The sequence below is a fragment of the Botryllus schlosseri genome, chromosome 8 (assembly GCF_051294905.1).
Source record: "Botryllus schlosseri isolate E-star chromosome 8, Bs_hap1, whole genome shotgun sequence".
Classification (NCBI taxonomy): Eukaryota; Metazoa; Chordata; class Ascidiacea; order Stolidobranchia; family Styelidae; genus Botryllus; species Botryllus schlosseri.
In genome coordinates this window covers 4,019,604-4,043,363 of record NC_137243.1, presented here as the reverse complement: position 1 = coordinate 4,043,363, position 23,760 = coordinate 4,019,604, and the positions used below count along the sequence as shown (strand labels likewise).

The 23,760-nt window shown below is 42.0% G+C and overlaps 2 protein-coding genes across 4 annotated transcripts; both read left to right on the top strand.

Moving 5' to 3' along the window:
* The first annotated feature begins 322 nt into the window (after window positions 1–322).
* LOC145444196 (P-selectin-like) lies at window positions 323–14,548 on the top strand. The gene is made up of 20 exons (XM_080322124.1): window positions 323–434; window positions 493–578; window positions 642–737; window positions 1,516–1,660; window positions 1,758–1,904; window positions 2,099–2,237; window positions 2,310–2,416; window positions 3,517–3,708; window positions 6,300–6,437; window positions 7,511–7,655; window positions 7,721–7,815; window positions 9,489–9,692; window positions 10,131–10,319; window positions 10,382–10,585; window positions 10,761–10,943; window positions 11,850–11,961; window positions 12,043–12,118; window positions 12,189–12,264; window positions 13,250–13,410; window positions 14,128–14,548. The coding sequence occupies exons 1-20, from the start codon at window positions 374–376 to the stop codon at window positions 14,341–14,343; spliced, it is 2,772 nt and encodes a 923-aa protein (XP_080178250.1). The 5' UTR covers window positions 323–373; the 3' UTR covers window positions 14,344–14,548.
* A 130-nt stretch (window positions 14,549–14,678) lies between these two features.
* Window positions 14,679–23,003, top strand: LOC145444199 (uncharacterized). Of its 3 annotated transcripts, none has more exons than XM_080322130.1 (7): window positions 14,679–15,337; window positions 15,988–16,029; window positions 20,056–20,187; window positions 20,243–20,409; window positions 21,361–21,485; window positions 21,550–21,740; window positions 22,564–23,003. In XM_080322130.1, the coding sequence occupies exons 1-7, from the start codon at window positions 14,889–14,891 to the stop codon at window positions 22,727–22,729; spliced, it is 1,272 nt and encodes a 423-aa protein (XP_080178256.1). In that variant the 5' UTR covers window positions 14,679–14,888; the 3' UTR covers window positions 22,730–23,003. The 3 variants fall into 3 exon arrangements, with proteins under 3 accessions (XP_080178256.1, XP_080178255.1, XP_080178257.1); XM_080322129.1 differs by lacking the exon at window positions 15,988–16,029 and adding an exon at window positions 15,597–15,650; XM_080322131.1 differs by lacking the exon at window positions 15,988–16,029.
* Window positions 23,004–23,760: the final 757 nt, after the last annotated feature.

Sequence of the window (23,760 nt, the reverse complement as noted above, 5' to 3'; positions counted from 1 at the left end):
AAAGCAATTCGAAACATTTCGGATTTGTTAATAACACATGAACAGAAATGTAGACCTTTAATCATCCAGGCGTGCGCAGCAACTGATAATATATACATCATAGGCCAGCCGTCCTGTATCTTCATTACGATTAAGCCACAGGCTCCTTTTCCAAGCCTCAGATTGTTTGCTACAGTCGTCCTCTAAACAATGGATTTGGACGTGAAGACAAGATGGATATCAATCGGATGTATCTCTAAACCTATAATCCAAATTAAGCATCGAAGTTACAAGGATTCTAATCGGTCGGGTTAAAAATATTTATTCTTCGACTGCGCTTATATAAAAGAACGACATGTAGTTAGGTATTCACTGCAGCAATTCGAAAGTCGCCATGTACCCAGGAACAGTCTTGATTAGTATATTAATTCTGTGCGTCACGACTGGAAACGAAGGTATGTAGCAACGATTGCTGGATTGTGACCAAAAATCAAGAGCATCGTATTTTAACAGCCCTCAAATGTATCGTTTGTGATAGCGCGGCGAGCCACGAAAAGTGTTTTGAAGAAGGAGGAATTGCGGATTGTCTCGACAATGAAGTAATATGATTTTGAGATTGCGTCTGATGGCATATATCCATAACGCATTACGTTGGTATTCAGGGTTCGTGCCATTCCCAGGTGAGAATTTACGAAGGGCGCACCTACATCACAAAACGATGCAAACAAACGCTGGCCTGCATGAACAACGAAATTCAGGTAACGTTAACTGGTTCTGTGTAAATCATACGTGATTAGCGGCATGGATTATATTTGGATTTTGCTGCAACTCCAGAGCAGGGCAGGTATGCTTTCACGAGACTCCTGCTCTTCATAGAACATGGCTTGTCCCAGACAGTTTTAGGATTACTAATTCCACTATACGACAGGACTGGCTGTAGATATGCTTGACCCGGTCCGTGGACATATGAGCATGCGACATTACAGCATGCGACACTTCGGCATGCGACAATTCGGCATGCGACACATGAGCGTGTGGGTTAAATTACGGGTTAGGGGTAGGTTAGGTTAGGTTTATGGTTGGGTTAGGGTTAGGGTTTAGGTTAGGTTAGGCTAGGTTAGGTTAGGTTAGGCTATGTTTCGGGTTAGGGTAAGTTTTTGGGTTATACAGTCACATGCTGAAGTGACGCATGCTGATGTGTTCCATGCTGAGCTGTCGTTTTCCATTGTGTCGCATGCTCATATGTCGGGCAACCGCTTGACCCATTATTCGTAAAATTCGTCGAATTTCGAATACAGACCCGAACACAACAATGGACGTTGTGTTCGGGTCTGTATTCGAAATTCGACGTACGCACATAGCGTCTGTTAGACCAACTGTTACCTCCGATATTATCATCTTGAAAGGTCCCACAACAGATAATTCTGAGCTGGATTACATTATCACCTATATATTCCATTACCCGAACAAAAGTATATACCTGATAATCCTCCGAAACACAGCTAAGTTTAAACCCGACCAAACTATTTCGAATAGAACGATCGACCGGCGTGGTATCCCGTGCAATGCAACGAAGGAAAGAAAAATTCGGTTTGTCACTGCTGCTGCAACACAGATCTATGTAACCGGAATGATAAGTGCGTCGAGGAAGAAGTCGTCCAACCGACACTGGAAGTTCGATGTAAGATGAATTTGCGATCAACAGTGATTTTCACTATCGCAAAATGTGTGCAGAAATACCCTACAAGATTATCGGGACAAGTGTATGTCCTTTTTAGCGAGTCAGTGTATCCGTCCCGATACTCCTATTGACGGCTCTGTGTTCTGCACTGATGATGGCGATAGGCCGATGCTCGGAACCATTTGTGAATTCGCTTGCAACAGCGGATTTACGCTCGTGGGGCGATCGGAAACAACGTGCGTCGGTAAGATTTACTACTATAGATATAGAGGACAGTTTATACTTCCTTTGTTGTTGTTGTCATCATCGCAACGCGAAAACAAAGCAGTTTTCTGCGATAGCTAATATGGCCGGGAGGCTCGGATATCATCAAAATCGGTGCCACATATACAGTTAAGGTTATATATAAATGGATCATTTTTCCTGTACACAAAACAGAAAATGGACCAAATGTGGAATTCGATATCGCATCTTCCCCACGGTGTATAACGACGACGTGTCCGGCATCGTTACCGCCTTTATCGATAGGCTTCTGGGAATCTTGCACCAACGGGGTACAAATCGATAGCACGTGTCTGTAAGTATAACCTATGCTGACCAACACTCTACAGACTTCACCCACATAGACGATCATTCGTTATCAATTTAGAATATCATGTCCAGGAGGAACGGTTCCAGCTCGACCGCGGTATGAAACGCGATGCCAAGACGATGGAACCTGGTCAACAAGTACGACAGATAAGCCGCACTGTGAAGGTATAATGTCTGATCGTGTCTCGAGAACACGCTTGCATTATTATATTCATATCAGGGTTACCATAATTTGTGATATATATTCCGGGCGCTCTTTAGCGCCCACCAGTGGATTTTAAAATGAGGTATGAGCACATTGTCGATCAATATGACGTCACACCAGCAAAGCCTTGTCTATCTACTAGAGGTGGTCACGATCCGGTTCAGGAGTATGTGACTGTGAGTTGTAAGTGAACCAGGGCCGAAGTCACATTTTTCAGCCCCCTTACGCACAAATGAACACTGTTTTTGAGCCTACCATAGGGTAATCGATGCAACTTCTGGGGCTTAATATATGCACCTGGTCGTTAAATGATTCGAATGAAATATGTCAAGAATATTGGTTCTTCCATAAACTACTATATAGGCTTATTATGACCCTCTCTCCGCCCACATGATCAGAGTTAGCGTTAGAGCTGGTGAAGGATGATGATGACGACTTGGAAAATGCAAGTAGCGTAATTCTACATCGTTAAGTCGTGTTCATGTCACAACGATAAGATTATTGATTAGCCTAATGCCAGTGCGCACTACACCACTGAGCTATATAAACACCGCACATCCGGTGGTTTACAACCTTTTATGTTTGCGACTACATTTCGCATTTGCCGTGGCCCATCTCCAAATTTGATAAGCTGATTACTAATTAAAGGTCGGCAAATTTGCCCAGACTTACTCACGGCCTATTTTGGAAGCTATATGAGTACGTTCAACATCTTCGCGACCTCCAGAGTAAAAGCAAACTACCCGCAGGTTTAGAACCACTATCTTTGAATAAAGCATCCAAACGGCCTAAACCGACTCTATGGATATACCGTTGTCGTGTAATTGAGATTACAATTTGACTTATTTCAGTAAATAAATGCTATTTTTATTTATTTTTGGTCGCAGTTTTGCGAGGGTGGTAGTCCCCATCCGGGAAATTCTGGACGTATGACAACCCTAACTTATATACAGTAATGCCACACTATTTACCCTTAATCTTTTCTCTAGGCTCTCTAAAACTATAACCCTGCAAATGACATGAATCGCCACCAAAAAAAAATGAAATGATTCTCTTTCAGCCATTTCATGCAAAGCTTTACCACCGACGAGTGGAATAGTGATGGAATGTACCGGCACAAATTACGGCGATACCTGTATATTCGCTTGTGAAACGGGATTCAGAATCCAAGGTCGAAATAGATTTATCACCTGTACCGGAGACGGCGACAGCAGCACAGGAATATGGAGAGGCCAGGTGCCGACTTGCAGAAGTAAGATACTGCATGTGCAGTGCACCGTGTATTCAATTTACAATGCCACCCATGTATATAGCTTACAGAAAGAAGCTCATTTTATCAATTCATTATCATACACAGTTTTCAATAAAAAGGTTAAGAACCCCTTTTCTACAGGCTACCTCTGTAACAGTTCTTGGGCTGATTGGAGGCGATAATATTCTGGTACATTATTGTAAGAACTAATACTAGCCTACTCTTGATGCTACCGCGTAGCGCTTTGGTTCTTTTGGATACAGTCATTGGATGGTTAATAATATTCATTGGGTACGGTTAACAATATTTATCTCTCTCTAAACCAGTGGTTCCCAAAGTGGGCGCCAGCGCCCCCCTGGGGGGCGTTCGCGAGCGTGAAGGGGGCGCTGGCCATGGAATGGGCGATTGGGGGGCGCTGGCTAGCAAAATTGGGCGGTAGGGGGGCGTTGAGAGCAAACGCGTTGGTGTAGGTTTAAGGCAACTGCTGCGTATAGTGTTGAAACGATTGATTAATAAAGCAGCTAGATTCGCAGTAAAAATGCATAATAGATTCAGTAACAGCAATTTAGGGTCGTCCGTCTATTCATTCAGCTGTACCGGAAAAGTCGATTGTTACTTGACAATGTTAATCCTAATCATCAATAGACTAGTTTAGCAGTCGGCAGCATCGCCGAAGAGCGGGGTTCATTGTGTGCTGTTGTGAGAACTACGAAGTGTATTTGAGCAGTTATTGCTCACTGCAAGATGTGATGGCTTTTTAAGAGAAACTGTCGTGGGTCATTTTATTATCTGTTTCAAACTATCGTGGATTTTCCACAGCGCTGCCACCGTGGCCTTCGACACGGCGTTCCGCTTGCGAGAAACGACATCCCTCCTGCTTGACGGTCGTATTTCTCAGAAATTTAAGAGTAGAATATATCCGTTCTTAGTAACGATTAGGGCTGGGCACAATGATTCGAGTACTCGAATCTGAATCGAGTAATTATTCTAATGATTCGAGTCGAGTAGCAAAAGACGATTTTTCGAGTATTGAAATTATACGCTCCTCGGCACTGAAAGTTATTTTATCGACGAGAATTATGGTTTTGATGCTATTTTCCACTGTGGAAGCCATGAAACCTTGGTTGGCCGTGTCGCAGCATACGAGACATCGTACAAAGCTACGAGCGTTACTGGAAATAACACATTTACGAAGTCAGGATCCTCCCACAACATTGTCACAAAGTGAAATGAAATCGGTAGGGTCAAAATATTACCAAAGTATCTTTAATGTGATGGATAACAGGCATTGTATTTTTTGTGGTGGCATAAAGATACATATTTGAACCTTGGTATCTTATATACTAATATTGCGTCATAATGAGTAATACTCGAATACTCGACTCGAAGCAAAATACGTGATTCAGAATCAAATCACTCAAGTACTCGATTTTGCCCAGCCCTAGTAACGATAGAGGTTAACATGACACTGTCCGTATTCGGTGACAAGTCCGTGATAATTCACCAAAATTTTGCGACACAACAACTGTTCCAATTCTCAAGCTTGCTTTGGGCTACCGGTCCAGGTCGAATACCTGATTTTGATGGAGAAAAATGAATCAATCATCTCACAAAATTATACGAGGATGTTGATTTGGTTCCATTATATATTCCAATTAGAAATTCCTCACCAGATAATCAATCCATTCTGTGTAGTTTCCAGGCGGGAAATGTTCGAGCGGCTGATTACAATGTAGTTAGGGTACCAAACGTCCTATTCTAAGAGGATTTGTCCTCTTGTTTGAAAGTGTCCTCGTAGGACGCCTAAATGTCCTCTTTTTTGAGATTATGTCCTATTTTTCGAAACTTTTGGTTAAATGTAGGCCTACGTAAAAATTGGACTGAGATATATGAAATCAGCGCTCGGCGGATTTTTTTGGGACCTGAGCCAGAAAAAATGACCTTTTTTAGTCTATCAGCTACTAACTCGGAAAAAATTAACATTTTTGTTGATTTTACTTCAATATTGTACGTCTGAAAATTGAAGAAAAAATAAACACTCTGTCGGGTTGGCTTTTTCGTCATTGTCCTTCCCCGCATATGTTCGATTGAACGTATTCTCAGCGCCGTGACCAAGTTCCTGACTCACGTCAGAAACCGACTTGCCAGTAGGCCTACATGAAGTGAACACTGGAGATTTTAAACTGATATTGTTCCTATCAAAACTCAAACCCAATATAACGAGAATGATGATAATGATACACCAGCTTCATTCGTCTCATTATTAGCTGTATTAAATGCAGACGCACTTCCGTTTTATGATCAGGCGTGTCAAGGGGGGAGTCGGGGGGCGGTGACCCTTCATTCGTTGTCCAGGGGGGCGGTAGCTCAAAAAAGTTTGGGAGACACTGCTCTAAACGAACATAATCTAAACAAAATAATTAGAATTAAGGAACTGTACATTTTTTGAACTCAGAAACGAGACTTACGCTTGGTCAACCCTGGCACGGGAGTGTTGTTGGGCACCTGTCGGCTTTTATAAACAATACAAGCAATAAACTTCTAATCAATTTGCGTAATTGCAATTCCATGATCTGCGTATATACGCACAGAAAACATATGTGAAGAAAAAACGAAAGTGACGAATGGCGATGCTATTAACTGCACGGGAGACCAAGTGGGAGATACGTGTGTGATTAGCTGCGATACAGGATACCAATGGCTGGGAAATCCTGACGCAATTTGTACAGGTGTGTATTTAATATTCAAAACTAGGGATGGTGTGAACCTCTGAAAGGTTCAGGTTCGTGTGAACGCGAACCTTTTTGAAAGGTTCTGTGTGAACACGAACGTGAACCTCGTGACGTCATGTGACGTCATACTGCTAATTCCAACCCTATCTCCCAATGAAGTGATAGCCTATATTAATGTACACGATACCTAGCGAAGACTCGGTCCACATAATGCCACTATGCTGAAGTACATATCGGCGTTTTAAACGTCGCTAAATGTATCAACAGCGGTAATCAAAGGATATAATAATTGCGTAAAATCAATACATTCCGTCGCTTTGCCAACAATTTCGACGAGGACTTACCAAGGAATATAAGCTTACGCCTTAACGGTCTTAGCCAGACCGGACAATGTGTCCGGAGTCTGAGTATTGCTACATTGATATTGAGCAGAGTGTACAACGGGTATCAATACTCGCTACCGATACCACAAACAACAACAAGTTATGCAGCAGTAGCAAGCACCTTAATCGCACGGATTTGGTTTTGATGATACAGTAAAGATATGAAGTAAAAATTGACCCCGTACGCCCGTTCGATTTTATACATCAGAAGACGATATCAATGTCATTGATTGGTTGAATAAGCATCATTCGCTGACTACGTATATCGCTCGTGATGCTGTGTGATTGCGGGTCAAGCTCACAGCAGATAGTCACTAAATATTCACAAAGGGAAAGCTGGTTATTCCGAGAAAAGTTTTGCAACAAAGCAACTAAAACTTTTAAGGTTGTCGAGGTGCATGGTGCATGCTCGTTAAGCGTTGATTTCTTATGCTGCCAGCACCATGCAAGGAGTGGCCCGCAGTTGAAATGCAATAAATTTGAGCCAAAGATCTTATAATGGAGTGAAAATTACAATTTACCAAAAGGTTCACAGTGCAGAACCTGCCAAGATTCGTTTGTGAACACGAACCTCTAAATTTCCGAGGTTCACACACAGAACGCGAACGTGAACCTCACGTTCACACCATCCCTATTCAAAACCTATATGAACGGGCGGGTTTGAAGGAAAATTTGTTGTGCTTTCAGATACAGGATCGGGCGATGAACCGATTTTTGTGCCTTCCTCAGCGGCGTGCGGCGTAATCAAATGCAACGCTCTCCAGGCGGCGCTGGGGCCAAACCTGTTAGTGGACAGCTGTACTTTAGGCGTAGACTACGGAAGCGAATGCAGGTATTTAAAGACGTTCAAATCTGCGACTATCACTTTAAAATCTAAGTCTCCCAATATATTTACAGCGTCAAATGTTCTGCGGGGTATTTACTTGACGGAGACCGCAGCATAACATGTAGGGAAGATGGTTTGTGGTCATTTTTTACAGGATATTGTGAAGGTAGGAATATCCTTCTAGCACAGGGGTTCTCAACTTCCCTTGTATAACGGGCCGCATTTTAACAGCAAAAAACGCTGCGGGCCGCAAAAAAATATTACCAAGTATTTGTGGGCTACTATTAAATTTAGGCTACTGTAGCCTATTTACGAGTCGTATACGGGCATTTAGTAAATTTTTACGCATTCTAAGGCATTAATGGACTTGGACAGCGTTCGTAAATTTGCGGTTGCTGTTTTTTGTGAGAATATGTTTCTTCCAGCGGCGCAAGTAATGGAGCGTATGTAATGCATTCGTTGCCAATTCGGTATATGCACCTTTAAACTAACCCGTCCACAATATAACCTAACTGTATGTCTCAATGCGTGAGCGAGAAAGTTCAAAATTACGGTAACTTTTTCGTGACAGAGGCCATTATCACATTGAGCTCTCTGTAATATGAGAAGGGGTCATTTCTGAGGAATCCAATCAACCTTTTTCATTTCCTCCCATGGATAGAGCCTTGCACCAATAGTTACAAAAGTCACCGTGGTCAAGTTGATGATTTACGCTGGTCCCCTCCCGACGTTTGCCGTGCCAGTATTTCCTCTGCAAATATGTCCACTGTGATAAAATGCACCCCGATAATTAGCTATGCAATGTCTGTTGAGTCGGTGGATTTGTTCAATGCCAGGTGGCTAATGTGAGTCTATACGCGGCAACGTGTTTCAGAACATGTGGTAAACGATCGACTGACATTGCTGTTACTCTTCTGGTCACGGTTCAATCAGATAACTGCAGCTTCGAAATTTGTCAGGTGATGTTGTCCTTGCTGCTAAGATTCGGAAACAGCGAATATTCGCACAGTATGTTAAAGTTTTATTGAAATGACACCTTCTCTAGCATATTTCTTGGTTTTCGCATTACACCGAGCAATTTCGAACGATGCGTCTTTAACATCGTCGGCAATTCTAACAACGCCTCTGAATATGGATTTCCGGCTTGACACCTATAGCTGGTAACGTTTTCTAAGATCAGGCGATATGTAAAACTATACAGAAGAAACTGGTCGTGGCATCATTTTAAGCTCCTACGCTTCGTTACGACAACTGTTCTTCGACAAACATGACACATCGGTTTTCCATTAATATCTGAGAAAGCAAACCCAGTTTTCGCTGTTTAATTTCCCGTTCCTTGTTCATGTTTCTGTTTAAACGATTCGCGGCGAGTGAAACACTCTTTAAAAGTGTTCTACACTACAGCGGAAATCTCTTGGAACAAGAGTCCAGCTAAATACCGATTCAAAACAATCAACTCACGCATATACCAAGAAACTAGAACACAACAAAGAATGAGTAGTTAATTACAATCACAAATACAATTAATATGTAACAACACAGTGCCAGTAGTAATTGCGTTCATAATGAATGAATGACGTCGCGGGCCGCCCGCGGGCCGCGGGTTGAGAACCCCTGTCTAGCACAATCATATCTGTTAAATGACAAGTGAATCGAGGTGAAGATATGCCAATATAGATATGTATGTATGTAAATCCAAATAGTTTAGGATTTATAAGATAAGTTATTTATGTTGCTGAAGTTAGTTAAGTTAAGTTAGTGAAGCACTCATTAATACCAGAGTAATCTGACCCGGCACAGCGACTAACGCAGATGACGAAAACCATATATATTTTACAGAGATAATCTGCCTGCCCATCGGGGGTTTGGAGCACGGATCAACATCATGCATAACGAAGGATTCCCCGCAGAGGATTACAGTCGGCGACCAGTGCATCTTCGCATGCGATGCCAATTTCTACATGGTGGGCTCGTCGACCACAAGATGTGAAGCCGGGACTACGGTAGTAGGGTTATGGAGTAATCCTAAACCTGTATGCGAGCGTGAGTACACACAGTGTATTACCCATAGAATATAGAGTATATTACCTATATAGCGAAGTCCCATGCAGTGCACACTGCACACAAGCTTGTGAGCATTTTTCAGACTTTGACAGTTGTTATATAGTCGAAGAGACTGCTATTGTCCAGCATATTCCGTTTTGTTTTGCTTGTAGGCTGCGATTCGATTCTATATCGAGTCGAGTCGATTCGAGTCTTCGAGTTCCACGTATTATGACATAACAACAGTATTGATGATGTGGAAAGTACAGATATGTAGGCTACTCAGAGACGCTATGGCTTATGTAATAGGACCGTAATTGTCCCAATACTGCCTCGACGTATTCAAGTTGTACTGTCAGGCATGCATAATACCAGAGTTACTGGCGATTTCTGGTTGAGCACGGGGCAGATTTGTGATGCACCAAATTTATTCCACAGCTAAAACATGCATGGAAGTGTCTTCGGCCGACTACAATTGCACAAACGGCCACTTCGTTGGATCGGAATGTACTCACAGGCCATGTCCGCACGGTCAATATTTACGGGGAGACGGATCAAAAACATGCATCGACGTCGGCGAAGAGAAGACTGGCGTCTGGAACGTAGGCGAATATGCAACTTGCGAAGGTCGATAACACATATTTTCGAAATTTCTGTACGCGAGGCCGTAACAGTTCTCGATTTCATAGACATAAGGTGTGAGTTGCCGACTTCAATTCCACAAGGATCGGTTAGATGCAACGGTGACGAGGTGGGCCGGTCATGTAGTTTCATTTGCCATGAAGGTTACGCATTCGAAAGCGGAGATGCGGTGGAAGTCGCCTTTTGTGAGGGGATCGGGGAAGGCAACGATAGATCAGGACGTTGGTCCAAAGATATATCGAGATGCCGGCGTGAGTCTAGTTGAACTGAAGTTAATCCTGTGGCACCGATTATTGTAATGCTCAATAACACCAGAAGATATCGGAAATATTGATTGTAGTTACATACAACATGAGCTCAATCCGCTTTCGTAGACTGTAATATTGAAATATAGGTAACCATTTATATATAATATTGTGATTTAAGCTATTCAGTGCCAGAGCCCGGGCGATTTGGAGTTTGGGAAGATTACCTGCAGCAGAAATAACTTTTTCACGTCGGTATGCGAATTCAACTGCGAGGAGGGTTATAATCTTTATCCGAATACGACCACAGACGCTATTTGTAATGCGAACAGACGATGGAGTCTGCCTTTGCCATGCTGCACAAGTAAGTATATATTCGTATGACTATAAACTATAATGACTATATATCTTTTCTCTCCCGAGTACTTATGGAGAAAACTCCCTTTTGAAGTTTTGTCGCTTTTTCCAAATATTTCATTGACAGAAGGGTGATGAGATGATGATTATTCGCTGACGAAATGTAATGCCATGTTAGGCCGAAGCACCTACTGCACCAGGTACATAGGCCTACATCGAAATAGTCAATTTGTCCCTATCTGAAAAAGAGCTTTGTCGTAATCATGAGTAGGATTGTCAACAGTTATTGTTTTACACTGTCGCGTCTGTAGCAAATCTATCCATACCCATCCATTGAGCCTTCTCGGATCACAAACGCCAACTGTGGCGGGGCCTAAGCCCAGGGACCACACACGTGGTAAATTTCACATCGTGAATTCGATGTTGAAACGGTAGCATTACGCGCATATAATTATTATTCATTCGCGAATATTACTGCTTCTCCAATTTCAACGCCAATAACCTCCGCTGAGTTTCACTATACATATCCTTTGTCGCGGGATAGCGATGCGTCCGCCTTCTTCATCGGTAGGTCGTGGGTTCGATCCCCGGCCGGGTCGGACCAAGACTCGAAAACTGGTATCCGCAGCTATCCTGTTAGGCGCTCAGCATCCACGGATAGCATGGAGGGAAAAACGGGAATGCAGACTATATTGATCTTACGGTCGTATCGCATATCCGTCGTCAAAGCATCTTGATGGTGCAGCCGAAAAAGAATACCATTTCTCTCTCGCTCCCTCTCTCTCTCTCTCTCTCTCGCATCGGGATGAGAGTAAAATTCGTATAATGAGACCATTATGTAGTGTTTGATCTTCCTATGGTAACGCGGTTTTATGGAGACTAATTTTCAAACGTCAGCATGTAAACATTACAGGGAGCTGTCCACCTTACGCGAAAATGGACATCATAATCATCGTCGATTCTTCCTCGTCCGTTGGAATAGACAATTGGAGGATGATGATCAAGTTTGTTGTCGGATTTATTGAGTAAGCTAATACGTGTGTCCACGTCCATAACAATCGTGCTATTCTCCACCGTGCGTGCATTTACTCAAATTTTCTATTCAGACAGTTCGAATTGAGCGAAAACTATACCAAAGTGGGGATATTCCGATACAATAGATTCGTTGATACAAATACCGAGGTAAATCGTATACTGAGCATACATATATTCAAGTGCAACAATAAGTAACATAAAAAAATTAAACATTAAGGTGCTGTTGGGAGATTACCGTAACAAGGATGACTTGCTGGATCATATTCAAAACAACATTCCATACGATGGATCAGGTGACGTATTATTTGTTGTGCACTAGAAGCTATAACGCATTGAACACAGTAATTAGCTATTAAGCGTTTATCAACGTTTTGTTCATAATAATTCCGCTTATAAGACAGTGATGAAATACTTCTGTGCCTGTAACTTGGAAGGTGCTGATTTCGTAATAATCATCATTATCTTCGAAGTGACGAAAGCGCGCAGATCAGCGTTTCGAAAGACTGGTGTTCCATGGAACACTAGAGGTTCCGTGAGCCAGCCACGGGGTTCCGTCGAGGTCAATACACAGTACACACTAAATAGTACACACACTCATACGTATTACGTATGCTTTGTGAAGATACGTTGGCCATAATGTGACTATCTGGTGGTGGTACATCGTAGTGTGCACTGATTTACGTAGGGGAGTTTTGGGTTCGTAATTGAAACCCCGTCCTTCTGAAATGCCAAATCTATCTGCAACATTTATAAACTAATTTGAAATTAGCCAATTGGTTTCACGTTGTTGCGTTTCTACCTTGACACCTTCCAAGATGAAGCCTACTATTTCTGAACTGGTATCTGAATGGGAAAAGCAGAAGTAACTCAGACTTGCAATAGCTGTTCATTATAATGTTGTTTTTGTTTTTGAAGGTTTTAAAATTTGTGCATCAGAAAGTTATAGTAATGTATACTGGGTGTGTTGTTGGATGTGCATTGTGGTAGTTTTTCTGTTTTTGTTTTTATAACTCAGCGAAAATTCGGGGTTCCACGACGGCTTGCAGATTTACTATTTAGTAATGCGTAAGAACCACTGGAGTAGATATATAAAAGCCGTGATGAAGTATCGGTCAAGCAAGTTCTTTCAAAAACGAAACCCGACGTGATTACTAATGTACTATAGCTACCAGCCTGTACGACTCCGATACTTGAAATATATATATATATATATACCTATCTCATGAACTAGCGCGAGACCGGCTATAATTGAATCAACTCAACGCTAACAATCCACAGGCACATTCACACGGGAAGCTCTAATCCACGCCAAAAATGCGTTTCGTGACCGCGAGCGAAACAGGCCGGGAGTGAAGGACGTTGCGTTTCTCATAACCGACGGCGCGCCGAGCACAGATCCCACGGAAGCGGCAAAAGATCTTCGAGATGACGGCGTCGTGGTAAATTGTTGATATGTGTTGTAAAGACCATCCCCAGTCAAAGCTGATACTCATAAAAATTAGAAATACAGTCGTAAATATCTATTCAATTACAAGTAGAAGTAGTGATTACAGGACACGCCTAAAGTTCTTCAAGTGGAAGTGGAAATTGAAAGGCTTGAAGCGTACACAAGTAAGTAGTTTCGACAAAAACATTTTGTCGCGCAGTCGGATAACTTGTGCAGTTAATTGAAGGTGCCTAACTGCGCAAATTGCCGGGTGCATCTTAGCGACTATTAACGCAAAATTACCAAATATATTGCAATAGGCCCAATTTTCTAAAATGTATTCAGTCTGCCGTGATAAATGGGATCAGTTAATATGACAAGCTATCAATGACGATACAAATATGTAAAGTACTATCTTCGATTTTCAGCAGTTATAGTGACGGGTAATTCACGCGGTTCTTAGGATGATTTCACACATAGAAGTGAACCGTACTCCACGACTACCTTCTATTTTGCAAAAAGTGCAATTCATAAGTAGCTTTGGCTAAAAACTACGATTAAGTAAAAGTGGAAGTAGGCTATACACGACACCCTTAAGTAGGGTAGTTAGTGCAAGTATACAAAACCTAATTGAGTATTCCGAAAATGTGGAAGAACTCAGTTAACGATCAGTTATGCCGAAAAAACTCGTCATGACCAAATTCACCATGGTGATTCTGTGTTTTCGCAGATAAAAATCTTACCCATCGTCCGAGAGAGACGCAATTCCAATCCGCGAATGGTCAGCACGTTGATAGACGACATGAGAGAAATTGCCGGTGACGAGGGGACCGTATTCGCATCGGAAAACGTCGGTTTCGATCATTTGACAAAGTCATTTGCTGCGGACATTGGTAAACTTGTTTGCGGGGAGCCATGCAGGCAACGCAAGGAATATTCAGAGTGATAACTAACGAATTGTCTGCTGGCTTGCTGGGATTGTGTTATTGTACAAGGGTACATTGTGTGCGTCACTGTACAGTGTACAGTACACGTACAGTGTAACCATGGATTTTCAACTCGTATTTATTTATTTATCATGCCTATGGTTAACATTTCTGCATTTTCTATTTTTGCGTTCTTTCTATTCAATAAAACTTACAAAATGTGAATATGTGACTGGAGATTGAAACTGTCATGATGTAGCAAGGCGCGCATATTTAACTTCAGCTGTAGATATCCTTACAAAGCACTTATCAGTATAATTTATGTAGATGAATTACTACCGTGTAGACATGCGATCCAGATAGACGGGTATAGTATTCGCCCGAGGGAAATACAATAAATGTGCGTCACACCGATACGTTGATGTCGTGTTGTACCATCGTAAATCACTCGTCGAGTTTCTATAAGTAATTTTCCAGCAGCGTATGCGACAGCGTTCTGCAATCTGCAAGATTTACTCAGCGTCGGATAGGATATGCTACACTGCCGTACAGCTAAAGTCACAGCATGTTAGCAAAACTAGCTAGGCATCGCAAAAGCCTGTTTACAGTGGTAGCAGTGTTGTGTATGCTGTATTCTTCATCAATAACACTTGACCTGTTGTCGAGAGTGAGAAGACGAGGGCAATGTCACCAACAAGGTAAATCCCTTCGGCGAATGGCGCGACACGCGTCCGACACCGAGCAGAGTGCGGCCGACAGTGAATCTGGACATCCAAACTACAGGCTGGATATGATCAAAGCTGACATCGAATCGCAGCAAACTGGGATTGAGATCAAGGAATATTTTGATGATATTGAGGATAAAACTGACTACTTTGGTTGCAAAGATTTGAATAACATCCCGCACACCCGTAGGGAGGTGGAGGAGAATTTGCGAGGGAATCGCGGTATCTCGTTCCTAAAGGTACGGATAAACGGAGTAACGATACCGGTGGTCATGAAGGAAGCCAACAGGTAAGATTTCAAAATTCTAAAGATACAGATCACCTACCAATCAGAGATTTTGAAGTTCCTTGTAACATTGCCTAAAACCCAATATCTTATACCTGCGGCTCAATGTATGGATGGACAATTGAACACATAGCTATCGTGGTACGGCTCAATGTTGCACATAATTACGATGTCCTGCTCTCGCCTTACTATGACTAAACGTTTGTAGCAAGGAACTACTTTTATATGCCACATCATCACGATCATTTTACTAAATTCACAGGAGATTCGTTTACAAAGGTCACATACTTTTCTGGCAAGCCTACAAAAACGCATCGTAAATATATTCGATTATTTTCAGTATTCGAAGCTGAATAGGAATTTTTGTGACCATGATAACCTGCAATGGAGTAATGTAACTCAATATAGCGCATACGACTTTGACATCTTCGCCATATTCTGAGATAGTTAAATATATTTTAACGGTGTAAGATAAAGATATAGAATGCGGAGGGGTTCAACAAAACAGTTATACCTTACCGCTTACTGTTTGCACGAACATAGTCACAAAATTTCCTGGCTTCCGGTGAACTACTAACAAATTCTAACAACCACTAAACTAGATGTTATTTGGTGAAACCCTAACCCTAACCTGGCCAGCGTCGGTTTTACAGATTTGATTTACAGAATGCAGTAGCAAAGAGAAAGGGCAAGAAGTAGGCTACTGCATACGCGTTATAATTTCTAGCTCTGTATAGCCTCACGGTGGAGATGTAGCTTTCAAGAGCTTTTAGGTTGCATGAATGCATGGTGGTGGGTATAGGCCTATATCAGTAGCTCCCAAACGGGCGCGATTTTGAGAAACAGCGGGCGAAAATGACGAAGGGGCGATTGGGGGGTGGGGGGCGAAAACGTACGGAGGGGGCGATAGGGTGTCGAAAATGTTAGAACGGCTATATTTAACTAGTCGACACGAAATGCACGTGAAAAACGGGTTTTTCCGGATCTGCCTCGAAAGTTGACTAAAATAAAAAGTCAATTCCCAACGATTATACGTGGAGATGGCTCTCGGGAGTCCTGTCGAAAAAATGACCTTTTTTAGTCAATTCTCCAGCGATCATAGTTTAGTTGCACAAAATTTCCCATTTATACGTCCACTTTTTCGGTTCCAAAAATAGGGAGATGGGAAAAGTTGCGTCGAGCTTTATAAGGGGGCGATGAGTCGAAAAAGGTTGGGAACCACACCACTGGCCTATATTAAATGATGCTCAAACATAAAACGTATAGCTGTAATACGCTTCAGCCTATAGCGTATTGGGGTATGGCAGGGGCCGAGAACTGTATTAGTCGTCTTCCTCTTCAATTGTAATTACAGAGGATATCAATTCAGTGTGACGTTACAATGGAAGATCCTGACGAAATCGTAGATAAATACATAGTATTCGCCGTTAGCGTCATGTCATCTGTGTTAAAAAGTGACGTCATGTTATATTGTTATAACACCCGCACTAATGAAGCCATGCTTTCGGACTTCGTCGTTTCGCGCTGCGATCAGTACATGTCGGGACCTGGCTATCACAAAGTCACTTTTCGCTTGATACCAGACAGTTCGAAATCCCATTCTTGCGGTCCCGTACTGGTCGTCTCGTTCGTGCTTTGATTGTTGTGTATTGTGCTTTGTTTATTGATAATATCATAATAAGTGTTTCTGAGAAGCTACTGCAGGCGCCAGTGTTGGGATCAAGTCACTACCTTCTAGTCACGAGTCATCTCGAGTCATTGCAGATTTTGACTCGAGTCAAGTCAAGTCAATCGATTTTCAAAGTTGACTCGAGTCAAGTCAAGTCAGTCGTTTTTGGAGGTGACTCGAGTCAAGTCACAATTCAAGTCAAATTTAATTTTCGAAGTATGAGTGATGATTCAAAGTCATTACATTTTGCTAGCTGTGTGAAAGACAGAATAATTGATCATTTATCTTGTATTAAATAACGAATATCTAGTTGAATATACGAGCAAAAATACGTTGTATCCCTCCCGCACACGCAGAACTGCTAATAATATACGTGAGTAACTGTACAGCTACATGCTACAGTCAGTTATTATCAACCAAAATATAGACCTAATACGAAGCTTCGAGAAGTTGAAACAAATTGATATGGTACAATATCCTAATACACTACCACTCTACACATCCGTGAGAATATAAACGCACAAACTATATTTGTTCGATTTGAATCATAAAAGAGGGTTGGTAAATGTGAGCACTGCGCAACGCAAGCATTGAGCCGTCTAAGAAACTGGGACACATTGCTATTTAGAGTAATCTTATACTACAACGTAAGCTGTAAATCCTATGATCGTTTAGTTTGCGGTCAATTTATTTGTGATCTGACAATGGAGGATAGTGTAACGTCGAATCAGTGAATGAGTGGTTGCTCTCACAAGTGAAACTGGCGTATCTCGAACAATCCGAACATACCCAATATACAGTGATTTATTCGACACCGTTTACTTGATGACTTGCAATTGACTCGTAAATTTTGCTCCGAGTCACGAGTCAATGTACATTTTTGAAGCTCCGAGTCAAGTCAAGTCAAGTCATTTTTCCGAAGTGACTCGAGTCAAGTCGAGTCATACGAAAAAGTTGACTCGAGTCTGATTCGAGTCAAGTCATGACTCGAGTCATCCCAATACTGGCAGGCGCTATCTTGCAAATTATGTCACCGATATTCCAAGGGTGGAATCTAAATCGCAGGCGACGTCTTTCAGTTATCCGACTGCTAGTTTTTAACAGTATCAGATCTCAGTTGTATTGTAATGAAATAGTATACATGTATTTGACTTCACGAAATCGCCTCATAATTTGAATTAGTCGGAAAATTATCGATTTAGTGACGTATATAGGTCGATAGCTATATATTAACCCACTTTCCCTAACGCATTGCACAGTTTCTGGTTCACTCAATACTAGGGTTACCATATTTTTGTGACTCAAATTCCGGATACTCATTTGCGTCCACTAGCGGACTTCAACATGAGGTATGATCACATTGGCAGCCAATATGACGTCACACTAGCAAATCTTTGCCCATCGACCAGAGGTGGTCACGATCCGGTTCAGGAGTACGTGTTTGTGTGTAAGTTGTAACCAAGACCGAAATCACATTTTTCAGCCCTCTCCCGTCCAAATAAACACTGATCTTGGGCCCAGCATAGGGTAATCGATGCAACTTCTGGTGGGCTTGCTATATGTATCTTCTATGTGCATCTGGTCGTTAATTGTTTGAATGAATTCTGTCAATAATATTGGTTCTTCTTCCACAAAAGACTACATAGTTTTGATCCTCTCTCCGCCTACACGATCAGAGTTAGCGGTAGATGTCTTCGAAAATGCAGGGAGCATGATTGTACAATTGTGCAACGTCAAGTCATGTTCATGTCACACCGATAATATTGTTTATCAGCCTAATGTCAGAGCGCACCACTGAGCTATATAATATTATGCATACGGTGGTTTCCAACCTTTTATGGTCGCGACTCCATTTCCAATTTGAAAATGTACCGTGGTCCTACTCAAAATTTTTTAGGCTGATTATTAAAAAAAGGTGGGCACCTTTGCTTGGACTTACTCGCGGCCTATTTTGGAAGCTGATTACGTTCAACATCTTCGCGAACCCCAGAATAAAGGCAAACGGCCTCAGGCGCCATGTTTAGAACAACTATATTTGAATAAAACATTTAAACGGCCTTATCGACTCTAGGAATATAGCCTGCCTTTCTCCAGCAATTGCCATTACTATTAGACTTATTTCAGTAAGTGAAGGTTATTTTTATTTATTTTTGATTGCAGTTTTTGCGAGGGCTGTATTCCTCATACTAAAATCATGATATGTGTTACTAACTCGCGAGTAGCGCGAAGAAAAATTTCATGTAGCATGTATCTGACGAAAAATAATGTTGTTTATGATGATTTCCGAAAATATTATGAGCCAACTTGAAGCCTACAAAATTCCGGACATTTAAGCACATTTTAGAATTTCCTCTCGGACGCAGTTTGAACAGTGAGATTCCGGACATGTCCGAGAAATACCGGACGTATGGCGACCCTACTCAATATTGAAGCTAGCCAGTCACCACACCACTTTAGCGTGCCCCGACTCCGCTTACACCGGTCATCGAGTTCTAGTCACGCTACAACTAACTGCGTTGCATACCGTGCAGAGACTGCAGACACATCCACGAATGTGATAACGTGATATTCATGCTACTTGTTGATTGTCAACTTCTGTTTCTCTGACAGCCATACGCCAGCATCAAAAGAGTCTTATATGGCTCGCGTGGCTCATATGACTGAGTCAACACAACAGCTATTTATTGCGACTGACTTCGAATCTGACCCGGATCTTCATTCGCAGAAATTAGTATTTGAATTTGAAGGCTAATTCGCTTGATCTTTTCTAAATTCGACGTATCGACCCCCAACGCAACGCTGCACGGAACTGATTACCGGCGAGCGACAAGTGACAATACAAGTTGGTTGCGGTCTATCTGGTGGTCGCTTGCTTTCATTGCTGGCATGCTTGTTACGGTTTATCGGGACTACCTGTGGTGGATTGTAGTGTACAGTATGCATGACATCTATATTTGCCAATATTTTTTATGCTATCGTATCCTTGTATGCTTGTGTCGTATTCCTACTGAAAAATCGATCAAACTACTAAGCAATTAAATTATTTATGCAGACTATACCGTACCGTGGTGGAGGAGTATAAATACAACTCGGCCAAGAGAGAAATAATGTATCTCGTGAAATTGCGTGGGCTCCGCGGTATACCTAGACTTCTCGGATCATGCGTAGAAGATCTCCGAATAAGGTAAATGATCAGTAGAATTACATAACATTTATTCTTGTATTGATGCTGTTATTAGATACCTTGTCGAGAGGGTTGATGGATACACGCTGTGTAATGACAACGGAACAACGGATGCTTGTTCTTCAGGGTCGCATGTTGTCGACCTCATTAAACAGGACCCGAATCCACAATTGGCTGCCCTCGCTTTTTCCTACAGCGTGACAACATTTTTCCAACAATTGGGTAAAGAGCGAATTATTATCGTTTTTTGATTTTTGGGCGAGACATAAAGTGCATGCCAACTTGCCCAACATGCTGAAATCACTTATGCAAAGTATAAAGTGAATCGTAGATATCGCTTACAAAATCCACCGATTTGTCCGCAATGCGGTTTTCACAACGTTTATTACCGTTTCCATGTTTTGTACTGCGTTCTCGTGCCACTTAAACAGGGCACTGCAGTCAAAATATGACGTGATCTCAAATTAGTTAAATTATTTAATGTTGAAAGTGTAAAAATTAACATTTTTGCGGCAATCATATACTCCCAGAAAGCCACCGCATCAAACTGCAACCAAACGATTTTCACAAAATGTACCATCTACTACACCATGTTTCTCTGTGGTACCATTGCTTTTTAACCAGTTGCGTACCGTACGCCTGCTTGCCACAACTAAAACTACACTACCGTAACTCGCAAGGCACAGCTTTTTTGTTTGATATTCATGGTCTTTCGACTAAATTGGTCGTTTTGCACCAGGCCGATATTCTTCATATTTGATTCCGTATTTACCGACTTGTAGCACGGCTCACACACCGCGTACGCGGATCACGTGGCGAGGAGGAGCCTAGATAAACCTTCAACACTTAGGTAGGAATTCTGGAGTCGTCCTCGGTCGGACTCTTACCCGACACAGCTGCTTCATGATATCGGCTGACAACGTAAATTCCTTCTCTGCGTGACTGCGTGACCATAGGTGACCACCATCGCAATCAAACACAATAAGACGTTGCATTAGGCGTCTAGCAATTCATATCAACTTGGTCTCGGAATAGCAACGCCTGAGTTCGCTACATTATTCCAGCGCGTTTTAGATCTAATATAACAACCAATAATAATAATACTAAGACAACCATTTCTCTGGTTAATTGTCGTCCACGTTGAGATTAAATCGGTTTCAAAACTTATTGCAGAAGATAGGCACCTCTTCATGGAAGATATATCTGGACTCAACTTTATGGTATCTCGGAATTGGCAGCTTATTATGGTGGATGCCGATTCTTTGGTGTTTTACAACGACTCAAGGATATATTCTCATGTCAGTAACATTTACGCAATGGTAATGGTACCCTCTCCATGCGTATAAAATGATATCTGTTTAGGTGTCCTGCAACGCAGATGAGCACTGCCCGATGTTGGCCGGCAATCTATGGGTTGAATTTTCTCTGAATAAAAAGATTTATAAGAGCTGTCGGGATCTTTCTGGCATATGTGAGGATCAAGAGTGCAGAGGTTTCGGAACTGAACTTCATGCCTGCGGATTGGCTCATTGGTTCATTTGTAGGGTGTTAAAGTGAGTATAATAGACAAATATCATCGACGTTCCTGTTCATTTCCGGCCAACGTCTTTTATTGCTACTTCTTGGTATGACTATAGATAACTAACCTACGGATAGATGCGCAACACATGATTCACGGTTCAGTGATGCTACGTTCGGCAGATTTGAGCATGAAACGGCAACGTAATCGCTAATCCCATAGATGACGACCCGAGCGCTCAAATTAAATAAAGTTGATCTTATTTGAAAGCTGCAGTCGCACTGATTCTGATAATATATATTAAAATCTGATCAGGGCAATGCAACCGCCACGAAATACCCCTCAAAGTCTGATAATTGGCATTGTTCAGAACAATCGCAACCACGCAAGGACCGTTGTTATGGTCATTTTGCTGCGTCGTTGCGATTGTTTAGAACAATGCCGAATGTCAGACTTTGAAGGCTATTTCGGGGTGGTTCCATTTCCTTGATGGAAATTTAATGTATATTATTAGAATCAGCGCGACTGTAGCTTTCAAATAAGATCAACTTTATTTAATTTGAGCGCTCGGGTCGTCATCTATGGGATTAGCAATTACGTTGCCGTTTCATGCTCAAATCTTCCGAATGTACCATTACTCGACCGTGAATCACGTGTTGCGCATCTATCCGTAGGTTAGTTATCTATAGTATGACCTGATGCTGAACTGCCAAATGCTGAATAATCACACACCTCATGGTTGCATGCCAATGTGTAGAATTAAATTGATGATTGCGAAGAAATAATGATTATTTGCAACACAAGGAGGCATCATTTTCGTTTCGATTGACATGGGTCATGTATTATATTTATTTCAGGACGTTCAAACAGAAGAGCGAAGTCGAGAAGTTAAGTTTGGAAGCCTGTAATTGCATGGGTAAAACCTATCCGCACCAGAGATGCACATTCAGAGAAGCATCCAAAGCAATGAGAGAAGCTTTACGGATATATATCAAATCGAATGGATATAACCTGCAGAGTTGAGATTCCAACATCTCCATTTCAAGTCCACTCGGATTGCTGATCAGCGCGGAGAGATGATTCAATTTGCGGCGCGAATGCATAGCCGCGTGCGTCGACAGCGCCACCTGATGTCGAGGAAATTTCACGACAATTGAAAACCACCGCAGAAAAGCTTTGTGTGGTTGGATGACATATAGAGCAATTGATACCGACATTGGATCATATATTGGTAAAACAGCCTGAAATTATGTCTATCATGGATTGGTATGATTCAAATTATATAATAAGAATCGTTGCTATGTGTGGGCATTCCGTGCAATCAACTGCCAGATATGGTGCAGAAGTGGTGTTATGGCATAGGATCCACAGTTCGTTACCTTCGAAATTTGAAAATGAGATCTAGTAGGTAGTAGCGTAGGCACTAGGCAGAAGACCTCAGGTGCTTACGTTGTTAGGTTAACGACAGAGGATGTGTTGGATCACCACTAGTGGTGTATGGTCAGGGGAGACAGTGACTGTGTGATCGTCATGAGAAGTAGGCTACAAGAAGCAGTAAAAACGTTCAAAGTCTGTCTGTCTATGGATCTTCGTGAATGGCCAATTTCAAAGATCCTCACAATGAAAATTACGTTATTCACACATTTGTTGTTCACAAATTAGGCGAAGGAAGAGACAGATGCGAGTCAAGCTTCATCTGTGATTGCGTAATTCATCAAAGCGCATACTACATGGGCAACGGGCATGCGCCAGTTTCCAGTGTATTTGAATTTTGGAGATGCCTTTCTATTTCCTTCGGCCCAGCATATGTCTTCAGCCAAATTGAGTTTAATGACAAAATTGGTTTTATCGATGGAATGAGGAACCGCCGGGGATCAACACATATTGAGGTGCAAACTGCAAAAAGCCATCTTCCGCACCAAGAAGGCTCAATCGTACCGAAGTCGCAGACTGCCTATTAGTCCTACTGCTGGGTAACGACCCGACCTCACAACTTATAATAACTGGTATCAGTAGAATGCTATTATCGCAATAACTCTTAAACCACAAATATT